Below are 19,736 nucleotides of genomic sequence, written 5' to 3' on the forward strand. Positions count from 1 at the left end.
CAAACAAGTGCTATAGTGGCATTAAATGGAGGTTTAACCCTAATGCCGTGATTGACACGGACAGACAAAAGGGAAAGTCCCTGGCCGTCAACAGCAGAGGGTGGCAATCTTTGCTATTGTCAGGTCCTCTAGCCAACAAAACCAGTTGGTAATTGTTGAATCAGGACCCGATTACATGTAACGGCAATTGAGTTTCAAAAGCAGAGTGACTGCTGGAGTTTTCCACGGCTCTTTTAAAGTAATTCAGCCAGAGAATAGAGTAACCACTAGTCCTCGTTGGGCACATGATTTGCTGGATGATAAAAACAGAACATATCCAAATATAGAGAGAGCCATCATTCTCATTTGAATCCACTGTTAAATTACTATTGGCGCAAGAAATAAGGTTGTATCTTGTAAGTCAAATTCCCACTTGCTCAACAGGAAAAACAGCAGAAAAACAGTATTCCCTGGACAAATAAAGTATGAGCAATATCCTGCTGTGGCCCATAGCTATTTCCCTGCTGTGCAGCACAGTGCCAGGGGAAGATGCAGGAAAGCCGTGCAGCAGAGTCCGTAAAGTCATGTGACCATCTTGTCATGGTCTTCCCATTTGGCCTCGTTAGTTCCGCTGCCCACACACACGACAGATTGTGTTTGTCTTTCACAACTAACTTAAAGCAAATGTACTTTAAAATAAAATGTATTAATAAAGAGGCAGGACTAGGCTGCCATGGCTGGGACAGCTGAGTGCAAGTGTTAATGCTTTTAATTAACACTTACACTGAATAACACTGGAACACCTAGGAAGAACACTTAGCAGAATTGCCTGTCATGGTTCATGTAACAAAAATACTACCACACTAATTCTTTAGCGGGTTAAGTATTATTGTATAACGGTACAATTCCTATTTTCTCATTAGCCAAGTTGATCTTATTAAATCAAATGGAATTGGATGGAAATATCCTTGACTGTAAATTGAGTCTGGTTGCCACACTTTGTTGGTTTGAAAGAACATTTCTAAACAGTGCTCCATAGAAATCCAAGTGCTGGTAAAAAAATTATCGACACAGTGGTTTGAGAGGCTGACCCCTTGAGCAGGACAGAGACGAGGGCTTTGAGATGTGAAGGAATGTCTTGCTCTTTTCTCTTGCCTCTCCAATCGAGTGGCAATCAAACGTGAGAATCTTAATGGCGGCTAAGTGGACCCCCTCAACAATAAAAGGTTTCCTCCAAGGCCCTAATAAGTGTATAAATAAAGTTGATCACTTCTCTTGTCAATGGGGGACATTGAGGGGAGGGACGACGTGCTGAAAATCAGAAAAATAAAGTTGAGCGGTCATCCAAGCCAAGCTTTGACCCCGTGCCTTCCACTGATGCTGCGGGATAAGTGCAGCTTCCCAGCTCTGTGGCGCAACGCTGCGGGGCACAGGGGAGAGGTTAACCCCCCCCACTGACCTTCTCCTCCATCCCAACACAAAGAACAAGCTCCTCTTTTTTGGATTCTTTTAATTAACACTTGCACTGAAGCTTCTAAGCATTGGGGAGCGATGCCAGGAAAGAATTCTCTCTGCCCCCCTTGCCGCCTCTTTCCCGCTCTCCCTCATTCTTTCTGTTTCTTTTTTGTCTGGGCAGTGTTTGGATTAGGTCTCTGGCTGTGAGTGTGAGATAATTATCACTGACAGCTGCACTGACAGTACCCAGAGCCCCAATACCACCTTGTTCAACAACTCTTTGATAAAGGGGGACAACAGAGCCTGAGAAAATAAAGACAGAAGAAAAGAAGCCCCACCCTAAACACCTGTTGGTCTCTTATAGGTTCCTGCTTGCCTGTTTACAGTATGTCATTCCTGATTAAGATCAGGGGTCCTGCACCAAGTATTTGAGGTTCACACACCAGCTTCTCCACAGAAAGTCATAGTGTTGAAGGAAAATGCTGCTGAAATCAACAGCGGGGCATTTCACTACTATGCTCACAGAGCAGGGGATCCAAGAAGTGACCAAACGAATGAGGAACATTCTGGAGATGGGGGAGGGGGGGGACTTGTGCATTAAAGCCCTCAAAGTAGCAAATGCATTTGGTCAGAGGGAGATGGATAGAGGCTGAGCCTACACAGTCTCTCTTCCATGCAGCGCATGTCCTCCTCACTGAGTCTGGCCCCACTGAATGTTACCTGAAGACAGCAATCACACAGGGGGCTCTTTCTCGGCTTATCACTGAGCCCTGTCGCTACGGCAACCAGCAGGCCCCAATAAGCCTGCACGGGGCTGTCAACCAGAGAATCCATTAAAAGCCGGGAGGAGAGGAGCCGGGCTCAGAGCCCTCAGAGTGACTGCATTAATACATTAGCAAACACCATGAAACACTGGATAAATGTCAGCAATTATGGCGGAAGAGAAAAAAGCAGAGTCTAATAAGGATGTCTCACTGTCTGTCAATCACTCCCACAGGTGCAGGACCGCTCTGTCAATCAGAATGGCCAGAATACTTGCCGCTTGGCTCGGCTTGTTTCCTCAAAGGAGTAGACGAAAGTGGTGGTAATAAGAAAGTCTCACAACAGATCAATCATCTTTCACACCAAGGGAGTCAGACAATGGCCCATTACCTCAAGCAACAACTGTTTCTCCACAATGTGCCTTGTGTTTTTCAACTCAGCTAACCCCAAACTTTTGACTGCACTGCCCCTCTTTAATGATATTTCCAGAGGTCAGAAAAAAACTCTCAAATTGTGAAATTATGATAATGCCCTTTTTGTGTAAGAGTCATTTAAATTTTTATTTTATTTATTATTATTATTTTTTTTAAATACAGGCATTTCAGTCTGTTCAGGTGAGATGTTTTTGGCCCAGATCATCAAAATCTGATTTAGACCAATGGTCAGTCATCTTTTATTTCCATATGTACCCTCCAACTTTCAAGGGGTAAGCTCTAGAGCAGGGGTCTCAAATATCAGGTGTGGAAGATTAGGGTTGGAGTGAAAACCTACAGGACAGTAGCTCTCCAGGAACAGGGTTGGAGAGCCCTGCTCTAGATTCTAGACAATCCTATCCGCCATTCAGGGTTGTTAATGTAAACACATGACGACACTGGAGAGGCTCCCGAGTGGCACAGCGGTCTAAGGCACTGCATCTTAGTGCTAAAAGCATCACAACAGACCCTGTTTCGATTGCAGGCTGTATCACAACCAGCCGTGTGTGGGAGTCTCATAGGGCGGAGGCGTCACACAATTGGCCCAGAGTCGTCCAGGTTTGGACGGGGTAGGCCGTCATTGTAAATAAGAAATTGTTAACTGACTTGCCTAGTTTAACCTTTTAACATTTCAAATGGCAAAAGGAGGCTCAGGGAAATAAATTACAAAAAGTTCTTATTTTCAATACACACACAGTGATGACAGTGATTTAAAAACAATAATTTCAAGACTGCATGGGGACTTCAAAGCGTCAGCTTCATCATAATCTAAGGCTATATAGGCTAACACTGCCAAATGAGCATTACCCTCTTGTTTCTGTGGCCAGGTTGCTTGCAGTTCCCTTCATCACCTTTTATATTTCACATCCTTATAATTTTTAGTATCAAATTACCTCCCTGAATCATATTGCCAACCAAAACAAGGTGTTTCTTCCTGCTCTGATTTAAATTTTATGTAGGCTAACACTTTGTAGATCAATACACAAAGGCACGGAATCAGGGAGGTGAAGTACCAAAACCAATCACTTGTTCCTCCACAGGTAAGCTCCTACCACATTTGACTTCTTGTACAAAAAAAACTAAACAACCTAACAATCTTTGAAGATGACGATTTCTGAGTGTAAAGCACAATTATAAAATAAGCAGAAGGTAAATAAGTTAATCAATTAGCTCATGTTTAATTAGACAAATCTAAGCCTTGGATGTGAAAACTGTATTTTCAACCTCTGCAAGACTTTAAATAAAAATGAGTCTGGGTAATTGGTTATCAAAAGGCAGTGGGTGTTGGAGTAGCTGGCAGAAGTGGTGCCCAGCTGAGCTTGTGAACTGATCTTTAACTCCAGAGATGCTCCAGCAGTGTACAAAACTGCACCACAAATATAAAAGGCCTGTTATCTAACAGTATGCATGTTTGTGTCGTTTATCTGTCTGAAATGTTTTTGTTTTTCCCATTCACTTGAGCGTAGACAATCATTTCTGATGTGGCTTAAATTGGTTATTTAATTATAAAACAGCCTGGTGACAATAAAACCTCTAAATTTAAACAATACTGATCCCTAAATTGAACAACAAATGATTACACTGTAAAAAATAATTCTGACTTTTCCCCCACTAAATATTAAGTGAGTGCATTGAATGAAAAAAAGGCTGAAAAATAATGATAAAGTAGTCACCGATTCTGACTCCTTGAAAATGTCATTTTAAAACCTAGCTGCCATGTTTATTGGTACAAATCCCCAGAGATCAGGCGGGGTTAATGAGATATGCAATGGAAGAGCCAGGCTGGCATGCAAGGGCTTTCTCTGTAATGCTCAGAGACCTTTCAATAAGGGTTTGGGCTGGAGAGGCCTAATATCGCAGTCAATGCTTTTAATATCTCCTCCCAAGAAACATGGGAGCAGTGAGCCTCCTTAGCCAGGCTATGGCCAGGCACATTGCTATGACCTAAAGCCACTTTCTATTTATCCCCAAGCCACCTTAGAGCTTTGGTCGAGCCAAGACTCATTGAGAAGCAGCCCACCTCATATTCCGGAATATTGTGGGTTCCAAAGGGCTGTGGGTGAGAAGTGATAATGTACACTTTACTGTAGTTTCAGGTTGGACTTGATATCTTGGCTAGATTGCCTGTCTAAGGAAAGAGATGGATAACAATTAAATAGATCCATATCAGTGCTGTATAGGGTTTGTGGTTTGAGAGGCTGCCTTTGGCCACTGCGCTTTACATTAAGGCACACAAAGAGCAAACAATTTAGAACAAAAAATAAATATAACCTTTTGTCTCAGCCTTTCAGGAAAATAAACGGTTGCAATGTATGTATTTGCTTTGACAAGAGAGCAACCAAACGAGACATAAAAGCTCCACTTAAAAACAAAACAACAAAAGATGCAGGGATTGTTAATTCAATTTGCCAAAGTGAATATTTGAATGTAGATGGTAGATGGGAAAAGAGAGGGTTGTCATAAGAACCACACAACATTTAGAGAACAGGTTCTCACCAGGTGACCACACCCTGTACTACATCTAAAATAGAAATGTCATTGTAGATTTTAATCATGATCAGAGCAAGAAAACCCAGTTCAGGGTTGGAAAGAGGATGCCACAAAATAATGTAATATGAGGTAATACTTTAAAACAACAGCAAATATAAAAGTTGAAGAGCCAACAGAATGTGTATGGAACAACCCAGTTGCACAATCATCCATAAAATTAGCATGGGAACATACAAGCTGTCAAAGAAGCGGGGGGGGGTCGGAGTTCCTCAGGGCTCCATGTGAGGACCGCGTCTGATCACTTTGACTAAATTTAGCTGAATGGCTGAACGGTGACCCCAGGCGGGAGAGGTCAGTGACATTCAATGACGTGAGCTTTAATGTCCACAGATAGAAGGACCCGGCAAACCCCTGCAGACTGTCCTGACATTTTAATTAGTTTCTACCTCTTACTTTTAGACTGGACAGATGGTTTCAGCACTGAAACATTTAACAGTATCAAGCCTTCATGGAATAAACTTTAACCCGGGTCTTTAACCTTCTTAAATCAAAATATATTCAGTAAATGAAAACATGGGTAACATATTTTCCTAATTTATGTAAGACTGTTGGTGAACAGCAGCTATAAGGTCCAAAGACAACATGGAAATGGAGTGGTGTTCCCAAGTCCAAGCCTGAGAGACATGTGTTTTTGATCCTTACCGAATCGTCAGATGCCGCAGCAGGCCAGCCCTCCCATTGTTGGTGTCGCACTGGGATGTTTGTCAGGTCTGAAACATTCCTTTTCACCTGGAAAGAAAGACAATGGCAAATAATTATTACATCTATCATTTCAGATTAAAACATGAATACTTTTAATGGAAATCCTGAAGAAAATAACGGCAAATATCAGTAAGTAGCCTATACCGAACTATAACAGTAAACACATCATGAGAGACAGCATCATTGGTGTGTCGGCATAGCTTTGATTGTCTCCCGTGGAGGTGTGGAAAGGAACAAAGATGGAGGGAGGGCACAGGGCATTGGACAGAGAGAAAAAGCTGTGTCATCTGCATTCCACAGAGATGCCTTGCTTAATGCACAGAAACACTCAAATGAACAGTATTTCTCTTCTCCCATTCTTGACCGGTGTATCTGCACTTAACATTCCGTGCTTTTAAACCGTTAGCAGCGTCCCACGAGCACCAAGCTCCCGCCATCCCTGCCCTGATGGTTTAAAGCACAATGCCAGCCTGATGTGCACAAGGCGAGGGTGATCAAAGCTAGTGTCGCCTGAGTGCTGGATTCTAGCGCATTACCCCTGCAGAATGCACTACCCTGCAGGGGTAGATACTGATGCTGAGCAAACTGGCCATTGTGGTGGAAAGCTCCCTCCACACACAGCCAAATCCTCCAACACTCAGAGGGAGAGATGCATCCTTGCCGAGATGGCGGTCTCGTGCCCACAGATGGAGTGCTTTTTTATGTTGAATAAAAGTCTACAATTCTGCAGACGAGTGTCTGTGTTGAGGTCTGTGTCACTTGGTAAGAAGCAGACTAGCCTGAAAATGCCTTGGTAAAAGTTTATATACAATGCGTGGCTGACATGGGATCACGATATTCAAACCTCATTCTCTCGCCAGTCCCAAACACACACATGCACAGTGCCTTTCTTTATGAAGTGGAGTGGGGTCAGGCCGGGTGGCCAGTGTTATTACAGAGTGTAATATCTGTGTTTGACCAGAGGGCTACAGGGATTTCTCCTCCTAGCGCTGACCGACAGGCAGGCATAAACACTAGCGCCCAGCTGTAATTAAGCGTCTCCAGTCAAAGGTTAAGGCAGCCTTAGAGAAACAACAAACTAATGCCCATAAAGGAGGTCCTGGTGGCTGCAAGTTGGAAACAGCACTTTAACCAAACCTATTCTATCAGAGCAGCGATACGTTTATTAGCTCAGATTTTACGAGACGCATTACAATCTCCTGCTTTAATGAAGGTTTTCCCTACCACAACGTATCCACATCCTCTAACACGTGCATAGCAGACAGAACAGGAAGGCGAGCCTCAACACCAACAAGGAAGTTGACAGAACTGTGAGAACAGTTTCTAAAAGTAAGATGCACAACATGACCAAAAGGTACGTGGAAACCTGCTCGTTGAACATCCTAAAGGTGTTCGATGGGTTGAAGTCTTGGCTGTGCAGGCCAGTCAAGTTCTTACACACTGATTTCGAAAATTGGAACCCCGACCTCACTAATGCTCATGGCTGAATGGAAGCAAATCCCTGCAGTAATGTTCCAACATCTAGTGGAAAGTCTTCACAGAAGAGTGGAGGCTGTCATAGCAGCAAAGGGAGTGCCAACTCGATATTTATGCCCATGATATTTAAATGAGATGTTAGATGAGCAGGTGTCCACATACTTTTGGTCATGTAGTGTATACACGTCAGTCGATAAAAAAAGTACCATAAAATTAATTTATTGAAACCGTAATATCAACTGGTTAAGCAAGATGGTGCAACGCAATCTTCAAAAAGGCAGTAACCTCAGCAGTGGTGCTTGCTTGTAGAAGCCTATGGATGTGCAATGGCATAACAAAATAAGGTTAAATTTAGCAGACAAGACACCCATATTTCCTGAGCCCTCATCACAGTCAAGACAATAATTTTATCGTAAATTTTTATTTATTTAAATGAAATCACAAAAAGAACAGAATATTTTTCCAAATGAAAAAAGAAAAGTTGTGATGCACATTTCACATCTGGACCAGTTAAACTCTAAAAGAATGATCATTTGAAACGGGGTGATATACAGATGCTCAATTTAGAAAATTCTGCCTGTTCTTTGACATTTTCTTTGGCCTATGCTTAATAAATCCAGTCCATTTAGAATGTGTTAAAACTGTCATTTGTCAAGGAATGTAGCTTGTGTACCATTAGTTATGCGTTTTGAAAGGCATTTATTTCTGTAGGCCTAAATGGAGCTCGTGGGCTCACTCCGCACATGTGTGTGTCTGTGTGTGTGTGTGTGTAGGGAGCAGTTGGAAGGCAATTGAGTGAATGAGACACTGAGGGGGAAAAGTAATTTAGGGAGAAGAACTGTGTGATGCTTGGCATGGTTTATTTTTTTTGTGACCCACAAATGTACATGTACAAATGGAACACTAGAGTCAAAGAAAATTAACTAGGTCTTCAAGACAAAATTTCACTTGCCTGTTCGGGCACCCACAACGCACATCCACCAAAAATGTTAACAATATTTCTGGTTAAAGATGGAAATTTGAAGTCCGTTAAAGTACTCATGCCCATCCCTAATTTGGAAAGAACTGAATGAGCAATTAGGCTAATTATGTTTGCTTAAAACAACCATCTTGACCAATTCTCTCTGAAGCTGCCCTAAAATCAATATCAACATAAGACCAGGATTCCTTTTTTATCAATATCTGGCTAAATAGAACCAGCATTAACTATTCATGATGATTTTATGCAATGTACTACAGCCTTTTGCTAGGCATTCCAATTACAAATCTCATTAAAACGCCAATCGCCCAGCTCAGCTTTCACCAAAGCAACCTACCGTTACCACTGCTGATGAAAGCGATATTACAATTCACTTTTCAAAAAAGCCCATCACATTACTAGTAAGGCCAGTTAGACACATACTCTGATAACAGTGCTGTCTAATGCTGCCCCCTGTCTGCCAGATAACTGTATTTACTTTGAGAGCAGCTTGATTAGGGTCTCACTTCACCAGATACATTAAAATCACACACAACTTGTACCATTTCTTAACATGTAGCCCAATCCCCTTTATGTAGAATATTTAGAATGGTACATGTTAAGAAACTGTACAAGTTCTCAGATTATTATATTATAAATAAATATCTGGGAATATGGATTGATGAAAAGTTATTTTAAAAAGCATAAGAATAAATGAGTTAAGTTGAATAAAAATGGGCTTCTTTAGAAATAGACTATGCCTCTGCATGAACAGGAGAAACCAGATAATTCAGTCAACTTTCCTGCCAGTGCTAGGCTACAGTAACACCATTTATATGAATGCAGCTGCCACTACACTGAAACCACTAGATGCAGTTTACCACAGCACATTTCGCTTTATTACAGGGAACAGGTTGAGGACACATCATTGCATCCTATATCAGAAAGTAAGCTGGCCCTCTCTTAAGTCTCGTAGATTGATACACTGCTCTCTTTGTTTATAAAGCCCTCTTAAAAACTTCTGCAGTACCTTAGTTCATTGTTAAATTCCAGATACACGAGTCACCAAACCAGATCACATGGATAGCCAACTATAAATATACTGAACAAAAATATAAAACCCCAACATGTGACAATTTCAAAGATTTTACTGAGTTACAGTTCATATAAGGCAATCAGTCAAATAAATTCATTAGGCCCTAATCATGACTGGGAATACAGATATACATCCGTTGGTCACAGATACCTTAAAACAAAAAGGGCGTGGATCAGAAAACGAGTCAGTATCTAGTAACCATTTGCCTCATGCTGCACAACACATTTCTTCCGCATAGAGTTGATCAGGCTGTTGATTGTGACCTGTGGAATGTTGTCGCATTCCTCTTCAATGGCTATGCGAAGTGGCTGGATATTAGTTGGAACACGCTGTCGTACACATCCATCCAGAGCATCACAAACATGCTCAACGGGTGACATGTCTGGTGAGTACGCAGGCCATGGAAGAACTGGGGCATTTTCAGCTTCCAGGAATTGTGTACAGATCCTTCCAACATGGGGCCATGCATTATCATGCTGAAACATGGGGTGATGGCGGCGGGTAAATGGCACAACAAGGGGCCTCAAGATCTCGTCACGTTACCTCTGTGCATTCAAATGGCCATAGATGAAATTCAATTGTGTTTGTTGTCCGTAGCTTATGCCTGCCCACACCATAACCCCAGCATGGGGCACTGTTCACAATATTGACATGAGCAAACCGCTCGCACACACAACGCCATACATGTGGTCTGTGGTTGTGAAGCCGGTTGGACTTAATGACAAATTCTCTAAAACGATGTTTGAGGCAGCTTATGGAAGAGAAATTAACATTAAATTCTCTGGAAACATCTCTAGTGGACATTCCTGCATTCAGCACGCCAATTGCGCACTCCATCAAAACTTAGTAGACCTAGGGTAAACTACGCGTACTTTGGTTACACAAAACAAAAAGGACAACGTTGTCATAACCTAGAGCATTACATACAGACAAACATTTTCTTTTGCTCGATCGTTAGCCAGCTTTTGAGATTCTTTTTAAATTGGTCGGCATGGCTTGGAGTTGCTGTGGTAGTCTGTCGCGTGAAACAGTACACGTATGAAAAGGTCTTCTTACCAGATACAACAATTAAAACAAAAAACTATTTTAAACAGGCAATAGTCTTTGGCTTTAGTGTTGTATTGGTGGACATATCTAATGAGTAAAATAATCTTGAAAAAGGTACCTTGGTCTGGTCCAAAATTACATGGGCCAGACCAAGTTGAATTAATATTACACTTCTGTACAGATAGCCAGCCTAGCTGATTAAAATGCTTGACCTTCAGATGAGTACGAGGGGACAGTTGAAGTACAACTCACCAGCTTGTATTGTAGCTGGTCTGTAGCTTATTCTTTAAAAAAGGTATGTGTACGCATAATCAAAGTGTCACTGAACTAGCGCACCTGCCAGAGTCTTTAGTTTGTCACTATCAAGATATTTCGAGGTCTGAGCTAGGAATTAAATGCCTTGGTTTATCTTTGTTAAAACCTTCAGGGGCATAGTTTCACCAGTCAGGTACTTTTCCAATTCACATCCAATGTCACTGACTGAAGTTTTTGGTGTAACCACAGAGTTGCCCACTTTGGCACTAAAACCAGGGGATAATGCAAGCTTTACTCTGGAACCAAATAAGATGGATTCTGTTTTTCCAAGATGCAGAGAAAACTTGTTATTGGAAAGTCATTTACTGATATTGGATAACTCTGCACTAAGGAGCTCTTTGACCGAGGCTTTGTTCTTATGGGACACCAGTAGAGTAGTTACCCATAAAAAAAAAAGAATTACGAGAGCAGGCTGATTTTATCTTTAAATGTACAGTAGGAAGAGAAGTGGACCAAGGATGCTCCTCTGCGGGACTCCACAGCTGATCCCTTTCGCACTAGAATGTTTTCCTTTAACATCCACCATTTGGTCCTGCGGTTAAGACCAAGGGCTTTTATCTTGTAGTGAATGATACTATGGTCAACCCTGTCAAAAGCCTTGTGCAAATCCACATTCCACAGAAATTCTAGAGGTCCCGCTGACCTCAAATCAAATCAAATCAAATCAAATGGGAATTAGGTGAATCGGCATTCGGTTATTTTTTTGCACCCGTGGATAGAATGATCTGCAGAGCTCTCTGCACCTTGATGCTCTGGAGTGGGGTAGTAGTTAATGGAGGACCTCCTTGTTGAGGATTGGGATTGCTTTTAAATTGCTTGCAAATATCGGATGCTAATATTACATTGTATTTGTAAATTTTGTATACATGCATGGTTCCCTATGCAAAAGATGCCTTGGTCTCAATGGGATTTCCCTGTTAAAATGTAAATGTTTAAGTAATAACAAAAGGGCTGTGACTACAAAAAGGTAATAGCAGTTTGAGACGCAGACAATGAAAAAAATAGTTTGCGACAAATGCTTTGAGGCGGTGTCATTTTACGCAAGATAGATATTACAGTGGATAATTCATTTTTTAACACAATATATAACTTAACAGAATTTATAACACACAGAAAGCCCTTCCCTGCTGTTAAGGCTGAGACCAGCATGTACTCAATATCACAGTGCTTGGGCAACATACACAGAAACATTAATGATCAAATCATTCTAAATGCCAAGTACTAGTAATCCTTGGCTGGAGCAAAATCAAAGAGAAGAAAAGGTTGCCGTTAAACAGTCACAAGCTCTCCAGCACCAGATGCCTTTCATTCAGTCTCTCTCCCCCCTTTCTTTTCTGTTCTCCGTTCCTCTCCCCAGCTGCAGAGTAGAAACGGCAAGGGCTGGAGAAATCCCCCGGACAACTCTTCTGATCACGGACACTCCAGACCCATCGGCCATCACTATTCTACCCGCCACTTTCCTGGCAAACATTTGCACTCCAGCTTAGCGTACCCCCACATTTTGGCTGTGAATGCCAATCAGAGCCCCCGAGGACGAACTGTGGTGAGCGAGGAGAGCAGGGAGCCGTTCCCTGGGAGCCACAAGGCAAAGCCAGGGCTTTTGGCAAAGACAAACAAGAGGACAGGACTCTCCCCATTGATATGCATAAGCAGAGACCATCGGCTGGTCTTCAACTAAGACAAAAGAGGATGAGAAAGATGGTTTGCACTGGGCTCCCTATGTGGCGGTGTTGGGGACAGAATGGACGAAAGGGGGCTGCATCTTTGAATATGGTGTTGCTTCTTTGTTGCCTTCTTATTTGATCATTCAGATCTCCATGACCGCAATACAATCCCTTACATTAGAACTTGTACTTGGCAAGTCAATTAATAGACAGCCAACTACATATTTCCCCACACTACTTATTCTAAGAATTTCATCGAGTTTTATGAAGTATTCCAAAACCCTTTGATGTTCTTTAGGCCTGGCACTTGACGATACAAATAGCAGTTTTCCACATGTTTATGAAACATCACCTACATCTTTCATTATGTTCTACACATTTGGTGCCAAAAAATAAAATACTAAATAAAACTTTAAATGAAAAACAGTAAATATGTGCCCAACACGCAGTGAACCACAGATCAATGTACGGTGGTAAAGGTGCTGGGCCTCATATTCTCTTTTGAGGGAACAGAATGCCTAAAGACAAGCATGTGGGAGGACATGGAGGACTGTTAGATTCTGCTTTGTCCCCTCTCCTGCTCCCCCACCAAGCTACCAGCCCTCTTCCTCTTTTCTTTTCCCCCCTCTTCACAACAGGGACCCCTCCCCAGTGTTTGTAATCCCAGCAGAAACACTTAAGGTTCACAGTGGGTGCTCATCAAAACCATCTGCCCGAGGAAGGGGAGAGGACACCCTCACGCCGCTGCTGCTGTATTAATCTCTTCAATTAGCACCATTACAAACCCGTAAAGTAGGCTGATTACAGTAATGGTCACCAGCGCCATACATGCAGCAACACCAAGAGCAGGGGACGCTGGGGCCCAGGAAACCAATCTAACCGATGCACCAGCAAAACACAACGGTCTGTCTGCAGTCCGACTAATTATGAGAGACAGAAACAATAACCACGGGCACTTTGGCGTCGCTAGAGTCACCAGTAGTGGAAAATGCTGCCTTTGACATGAATAGAATGAAAACAACTTTACTACAAAAGGTGATACATTTGTACTTGAATATCATCTTGCTTTTTATCAATCAGAACTTGTTGTGCCTTGGGACTGTCAGAGGTCATTGCCGACTCAACATTCTTACTTGGTCCCAACAAACTTGATTCAAACTTAAAAATGGAGGCTACTCCCCGAGTGAGTTACATACCAAAGTATCGCTCACAATGAAAAGGGATTTCAGCGACACCGTCAGTCCATGGGGAGCTTATTACACTTAACGTGGACCAGACTACCTGCTGTGAATAATTAATGGAGCCATTTCAGATTGCTCTGCATATGCTATTAAAACAAGAGAAAGAAGATGTGTCCTTATAAATATAAGCATTTGTTTTAGTCCTCTGAGCTAACTAAGTGGAAACACTAGAGGCTAATGCTGCAATGGATGAAAAGAGAGCAACTGCAGTGTTTCCCCTAGGATTTTCTCATAGTAATTACTAACAACAATTGGATACCACGAAATTGGGGAGAAAAAGGGGTAAAATTCAAAAATAAAATACATTTTACCCCCTTTTCTCCCCAATTTCGTGGTATCCAATTGTTGTTAGTAATTACTATCTTATCTCATCGCTACAACTCCCGTAAGGGCTCAGGAGAGACGAAGGTCGAAAGCCATGCGTCCTCGGAAACACAACCCAACCGCACTGCTTCTTAACACAGCGCGCCTCCAACCCGGAAGCCAGTCACACCAATGTGTCAGAGGAAACACCGTGCACCTGGCTACCTTGGTTAGCGCGCACTGCGCCCGGCCCACCACAGGAGTTGCTGGTGCGCGATGAGACAAGGATATCCCTACCGGCCAAACCCTCCCTAACCCGGACGACGCTAGGCCAATTGTGCGTCGCCCAACGGATCTCCCTGTAGGCGAAATAGCTCCGACAGAGCCTGGGCGCGAACCCAGAGTCTCTGGTGGCACAGTTAGTGCTGCGATGCAGTGCCCTAGACCACTGCGCCATACGGGAGGCCCCACTCCACTCAATTTTGAAATAATTCATATTTAATATTAATTTCTCACCACATATTATTTCAAACATTATCTGGCAATATGATATAAGGGAAAAGGCAACAAATAAGGGGGCCCTAAACAAGAATTTGGATGAGACGGACAACGAACCGTTTTCAACATCGCCGACCAACGAGGAGTTGGCTGAAGATGCTAGCTCCCAATAGAACCTACTCCAAGTGACCTACTGGCTGCTATAAACTATCTAAGCAAGAAGGTGGACATAAGGTTGGCTGATATCTCAAAGCATATTGGGACTTTGACTGAAACTGTGAAGGCAACCAAGGGCAGGGTGCATTAGGTCGAGCAGACAGTTAATCAAGAGGCCAGGCTACAGGACATAGAGAAACAGTGCACATAAAAAATTCACAAAACCATGAAAGCAAGACTGGAAATGCTCGCGTCGCAGTCAAGACACCAGAACATCCGAATATTTTGGATGCAGGAGGACACTGAGAAAGGGAAACCCATTGAATTTGTTTCAGAGCCAATACCAGCATTGCTGGATAGTGAACACTTCAAAACACCCATCCCGATCGACCGCGCACACATATCACAGGCAACGAAGCCGGCCAAGGGCGCACCACCAAGGACATTCATTGCACGACTGCACTCTCTCTAGACCAGGGATCTCATCCTCAAACTGGCTAGTCAAAAGTTCCCCCTTAACTACAAAGGAGCCAGGGTGTCTTTCTACCCAGATCTTAATAAGGGGGTGAGGAACCAACAGAAAGAGTATGATGAGTTGCACAATAAATGCAGGGCGGCCAACATGCGACATGGATTCCTCTTCCCAGCCTGGTTTAAGGTGACAGTCGAGGGATCAACAAGTACGTTTGACAGAGAGGCTGACCTGTTCTTGTCAAGCAAGCTCCCTGGCTGAGGATACAGAACTGCTGTGTCAACCAGCAAAGTGGCTAAACAGAGAGAGGCCAGGAATGTGTTTGAATTTCCTACTGATGTCTTTTTGATCAGAAGATCAAAGATTGGGACTTATGTTGGATGAGATGTTATTGCTTATACAGCATTGTTTAGCCTATCATGTTTTAGTCCCAATGTGAGAGTTAAGTGTAATCTAATATTTGTTTTTATATGCATAGCCTATAGATGCCGAGTTAGTTCAGGCTTTGTCTAGGCACCCTAATGTTTGTGTGTTAGTCAAGGAGTGCTTCGTTTGGTTAAGTCACTCAGTAAGAGGATATGGTCTGTGTTTCATGTTTACTTTTAGTACAGGTGGCATGACAAGTTCCCACATGGTGGGATGTTTTTCGTTTGGGTTTCGTAAGACAGCAACAATTTGCTCTAAAATAAGAAATGCCAAAGTGACCAGGCACAGAGTAGACCTGGTGGATTAAAGATAGTCAGTTGGAACTGTGATGGCTTAGGTCATGTCGTGAAAAGAGCTAATGTTTTTACTCATCTTAAAAAGATCTGGGCGCTGACAGAGTGCTTCTTCAAGAACCTCAATAAAACAGTCAGCTCAGGCCAAAACTATGAGTCAGCTGGATCGGTCAGATATACCAGTCTAATTTTGAGTCAAAAGCTAGAGGGGTAGCAATCCTGATAAGGAAAAACATTCCTTTCGTTTACCCATCCTCGATTTCAGATCCTAAATGGTCAGTATATTATTGTGGCTGGTTCACTGAATTTGATACCAATAACCTTGGTCAATTTATATGGACCCAACGTCGATGATCCATAATTTTTTCAAATGATATTTAAGGCCATAACAAATATCTCAAATACAAGTGTTATTGTTGGAGGTGACTATCTAAATGAGGATCTAATGTACAGTTAAACAGCTATCATGGCACTTCAACAATCAAATGCCAGTGTCAGTCTAAATACATTGATGACAACCCATAACACTGTCGATATTTGGAGACTAATGCCTATCTATTGGGTGGCTCATTCATTTCGTCAGTTGATAAGTCATATTCCATCATTTACTTTTTTTGTTGGACTCCAAACTTAATTTCAGCAGCTGCGTCGGTTACACATCACCCGATTGTAATTACGGACCACTCTCCGTTGTCCATGGTGCTGAAACTCGACAATGTGTCTGCGACCGTGGCGCTTAGACGCATACTTGTCGAAAGATGATACTTTGTCAGTGCTTGAAGGAGCAGATAGCTCCGAGGGTGAATAAAGCTAACGACACGGGGGATGTTGACTACTCCACCCTTTGGGAATCTCTCAATGCTGTGATTAGAGGTTACATTATTTCATATACATCAGAGAGGAAGAAACACGCCAATACAAGGCTGAAAGAAATTTAAAGAGTTTGGGGAACAGGTTTTATTACGAATTCCTCGAATGCAGTCCTTGAGAAGATCAAAGTTGAAATACGAACACAGTACCATCCTTTCGAAACGGGTGGGCTCTTTACTTGCTAGAACACAACAAAATTATTTTGAACTGGGTGAAACACCACATCGATTATTAGCAGGACAGGTAAGGCATGTACAGGCATCTAGAGCTATTCATAAAATAAGAGAGACAATGGTAAAATAGTAACAGGATATTAATAAATGTTTTGTGCAGTTTAACTCAGAGCTATATCAATCGAAATGCGATGCTACTGATCCAAACTATGGAACGCTTTCTCACCGAATGTGAAATTCCTAAACTAGACAGGGGGGCAGCTGCTGCACTTGATGCCAGGATAACTTCAGAGGCGATTAACACAGCGATAGCACAATTTCCAAACACCAAGGCACTTGGGCCCGATGGATATGTAATAGAATTCTATAAGTAGTACTGCGCAAGTCTAGCTCCAGTTATGTTGCGAATGTTTAAACAATCCAAAGAAAATGCCAAACTCCCACAAACACTGTATGAGGCTACTATAGCACTGATCTTGAAAAAAGATTCCACGGAGATGTTTTCTTATCACCCCGTGTTGTTGCTCCCCATAGAAAATAAAACGTGGATTAAGATATTGGCAAACCGATAGAAAAAAATATGTTTGACATCATACACCCTGACCAGACAGGTTTTTATTCCAGGTCGACATATATACTACAATTTGAGATGACGTTTCAACGTAATGTATCATGATCATAAAGTTGAGGCAGTGGTAATTGCTCGACGCAGAGAAGGCGTTTGATCAGATTGAGCGGAAGTATGTCGGTTCTGGAGCATTTCGGGTTTGGAAAGGAACGTATTAATTGGATAAGAATTATTTATGCACACCCAATGGCATCCGTGGGAACCAATCAGGAGATGTTGCAGTCATTCCACCTGTTCAAAGGCTACCGACAGGGGTGCCCAATTTTGCCTGCTCTCTTCACTATAGCCATGGAAGCCCTTGCTACTCTCATTCGTGTATGTGCCGATATAGCTCCCGCTAAAATAAGACACGCAGAACAAAATTTCCCTCAATGCAGACTGTTATTTTGTTTTTATCCAAGCCTAAAACTTCTATTCCCCCCTTAACATGATGAATACATTTGGCTCCTTCTCAGGCTACAAGATACACTGGCTACAAGATACACTGGCAAAAAAGCAAATTGATGCCAATATCACCCCTGTGATTATGCCATTTCTGCAATCTACCCCATTTAGAACAGTGATGGACAAGTTCACAAGCCTTGGCATCAGTAACAAAACTTAAGTCAGCTATTGAAAACGAATTGGGATATAAAAATTGATCAGCTTAAACAAAAACAGATTGAGAACTCGGCCTTTCTCCTTGGTTGGTCGTATAAACATTCAAAATGGTTGTCCTACCCAGGTTTCTTTACTTCTTCCAATATCTACCCAATTTCATTCCAAAGCTATTTTAAGAAACTGGATTCAATAATAATTCCATTCTTATGGGATAACAAGGCAGCCAGAATTTCAAAGAAGCATTTAAGAAAGTACAAGTTACAAGGGGGGTTTTGGCCTTCCTCACTTTAAACTGTATTATTGGGCTGCTAAATCTGAACATTGGGTCTTTCTGGAGGGAAAGTTGAACTGGGATCTGACAGAATGATATGCCTTCATGACTTTTGATTGAGCAGACCGCCGGTCAAATGTTCCTCACTCCCTGTACTTGTTAACAGCCCAGCATGACTCTAACCCAGACATGTCACACTCTTGGGATCTGGAAACAGATTCTGTATTTTCTTAACATACCCACTGTATACATTGACAGCCCGATTTGCCTGAATCATGCTTTCCACCATGCATTGGATAATATGGTGTTATCACAGTGGAGAGAGAAGGGTCTCACAACAAAATCGGTAACTTATACATTGGTCATTTAGCTTAATTTCAACAATTACAAAGTAATAAGTTTAACATGCCATCAACACTTTCAGATACCTCCAAATCAGGAATTTCTTAAGGACACATCCCACAGTACGGCATTAAGCCAAAGAATCCTACATTAGATAACCTTATCAAACCCCATTCAAAAGGGTCAGTCTCTAGGCTTTATAATTTGCTACAGGCCCACATAAAAAGGTACAGTTGAAGTTGGAAGTTCACATACACTTTTGCCAAATACATTTAAATTCAGTTTCACAATTCCTAACATTTAATCCTAGTAAAAATTCCCTGTGTCAGTTAGGATCACCACTTTATTATAAGAATGTGAAATGTCAGAATAATAGGAAAATTATTTCAGCTTTTATTTCTTTCATCACATTCCCAGTGGGTCAGAAGTTTACATATGCTCAATTAGTATTTGGTTGAATTGCCTTTCAATTGTTTAACTTGGATCAAACGTGTCAGGTAGCCTTCCACAAGCATCTCACAATAAGTTAGGTGAATTTTGGCCCATTCCTCCTGACAAAGCTGGTGTAACTGAGCCAGGTTTGTAGGCCTCCTTGCTCGCACACGCTTTTTCAGCAAACTATAGTTTGTTAACAAGAAATGTGTGGTGTGGTTGAAAACGAGTTTTAATGACTCCAACCTAAGTGTATGTAAACTTCCAACTTCAACCGTATCTACATACACTATTAAAAAGGGCTTGGGAGCAGAAACATGGTTCAGAAAGCTCAGATGAGGACTGGGTAGAAACTCTCAGGAATATAAAACAGTTTTGTGAATGCCAGGCACAACCTTGTTCAGTTTAAGGTGATACACAGGTTACATTACTCAAATGTGAAACTGCATAAAATATTCCCAGACACCTCACCACTGTGTGAGAGGAGCAAGCAGGAGGGGACTTTTACCCACTTATTTTGGACATCCTAAGATACATGCTTACTGGGCTCTCAT

General features: G+C 42.1%; 1 protein-coding gene across 1 annotated transcript in view; it reads right to left on the reverse strand.

The window, feature by feature from the left end:
* The window catches only part of faf1 (Fas (TNFRSF6) associated factor 1), an 84,058-nt gene that overhangs the window by 42,399 nt on the left and 21,923 nt on the right, over window positions 1-19,736 (reverse strand). The window contains exon 8 of the mRNA XM_024421613.2: window positions 5,862-5,948. Within this exon, the coding sequence (XP_024277381.1) occupies window positions 5,862-5,948 (87 nt within the window). The remainder of the gene's footprint in view (window positions 1-5,861; window positions 5,949-19,736) is intronic.

The sequence above is a fragment of the Oncorhynchus tshawytscha genome, linkage group LG05 (genome assembly GCF_018296145.1).
Source record: "Oncorhynchus tshawytscha isolate Ot180627B linkage group LG05, Otsh_v2.0, whole genome shotgun sequence".
NCBI lineage: Eukaryota > Metazoa > Chordata > Actinopteri > Salmoniformes > Salmonidae > Oncorhynchus > Oncorhynchus tshawytscha.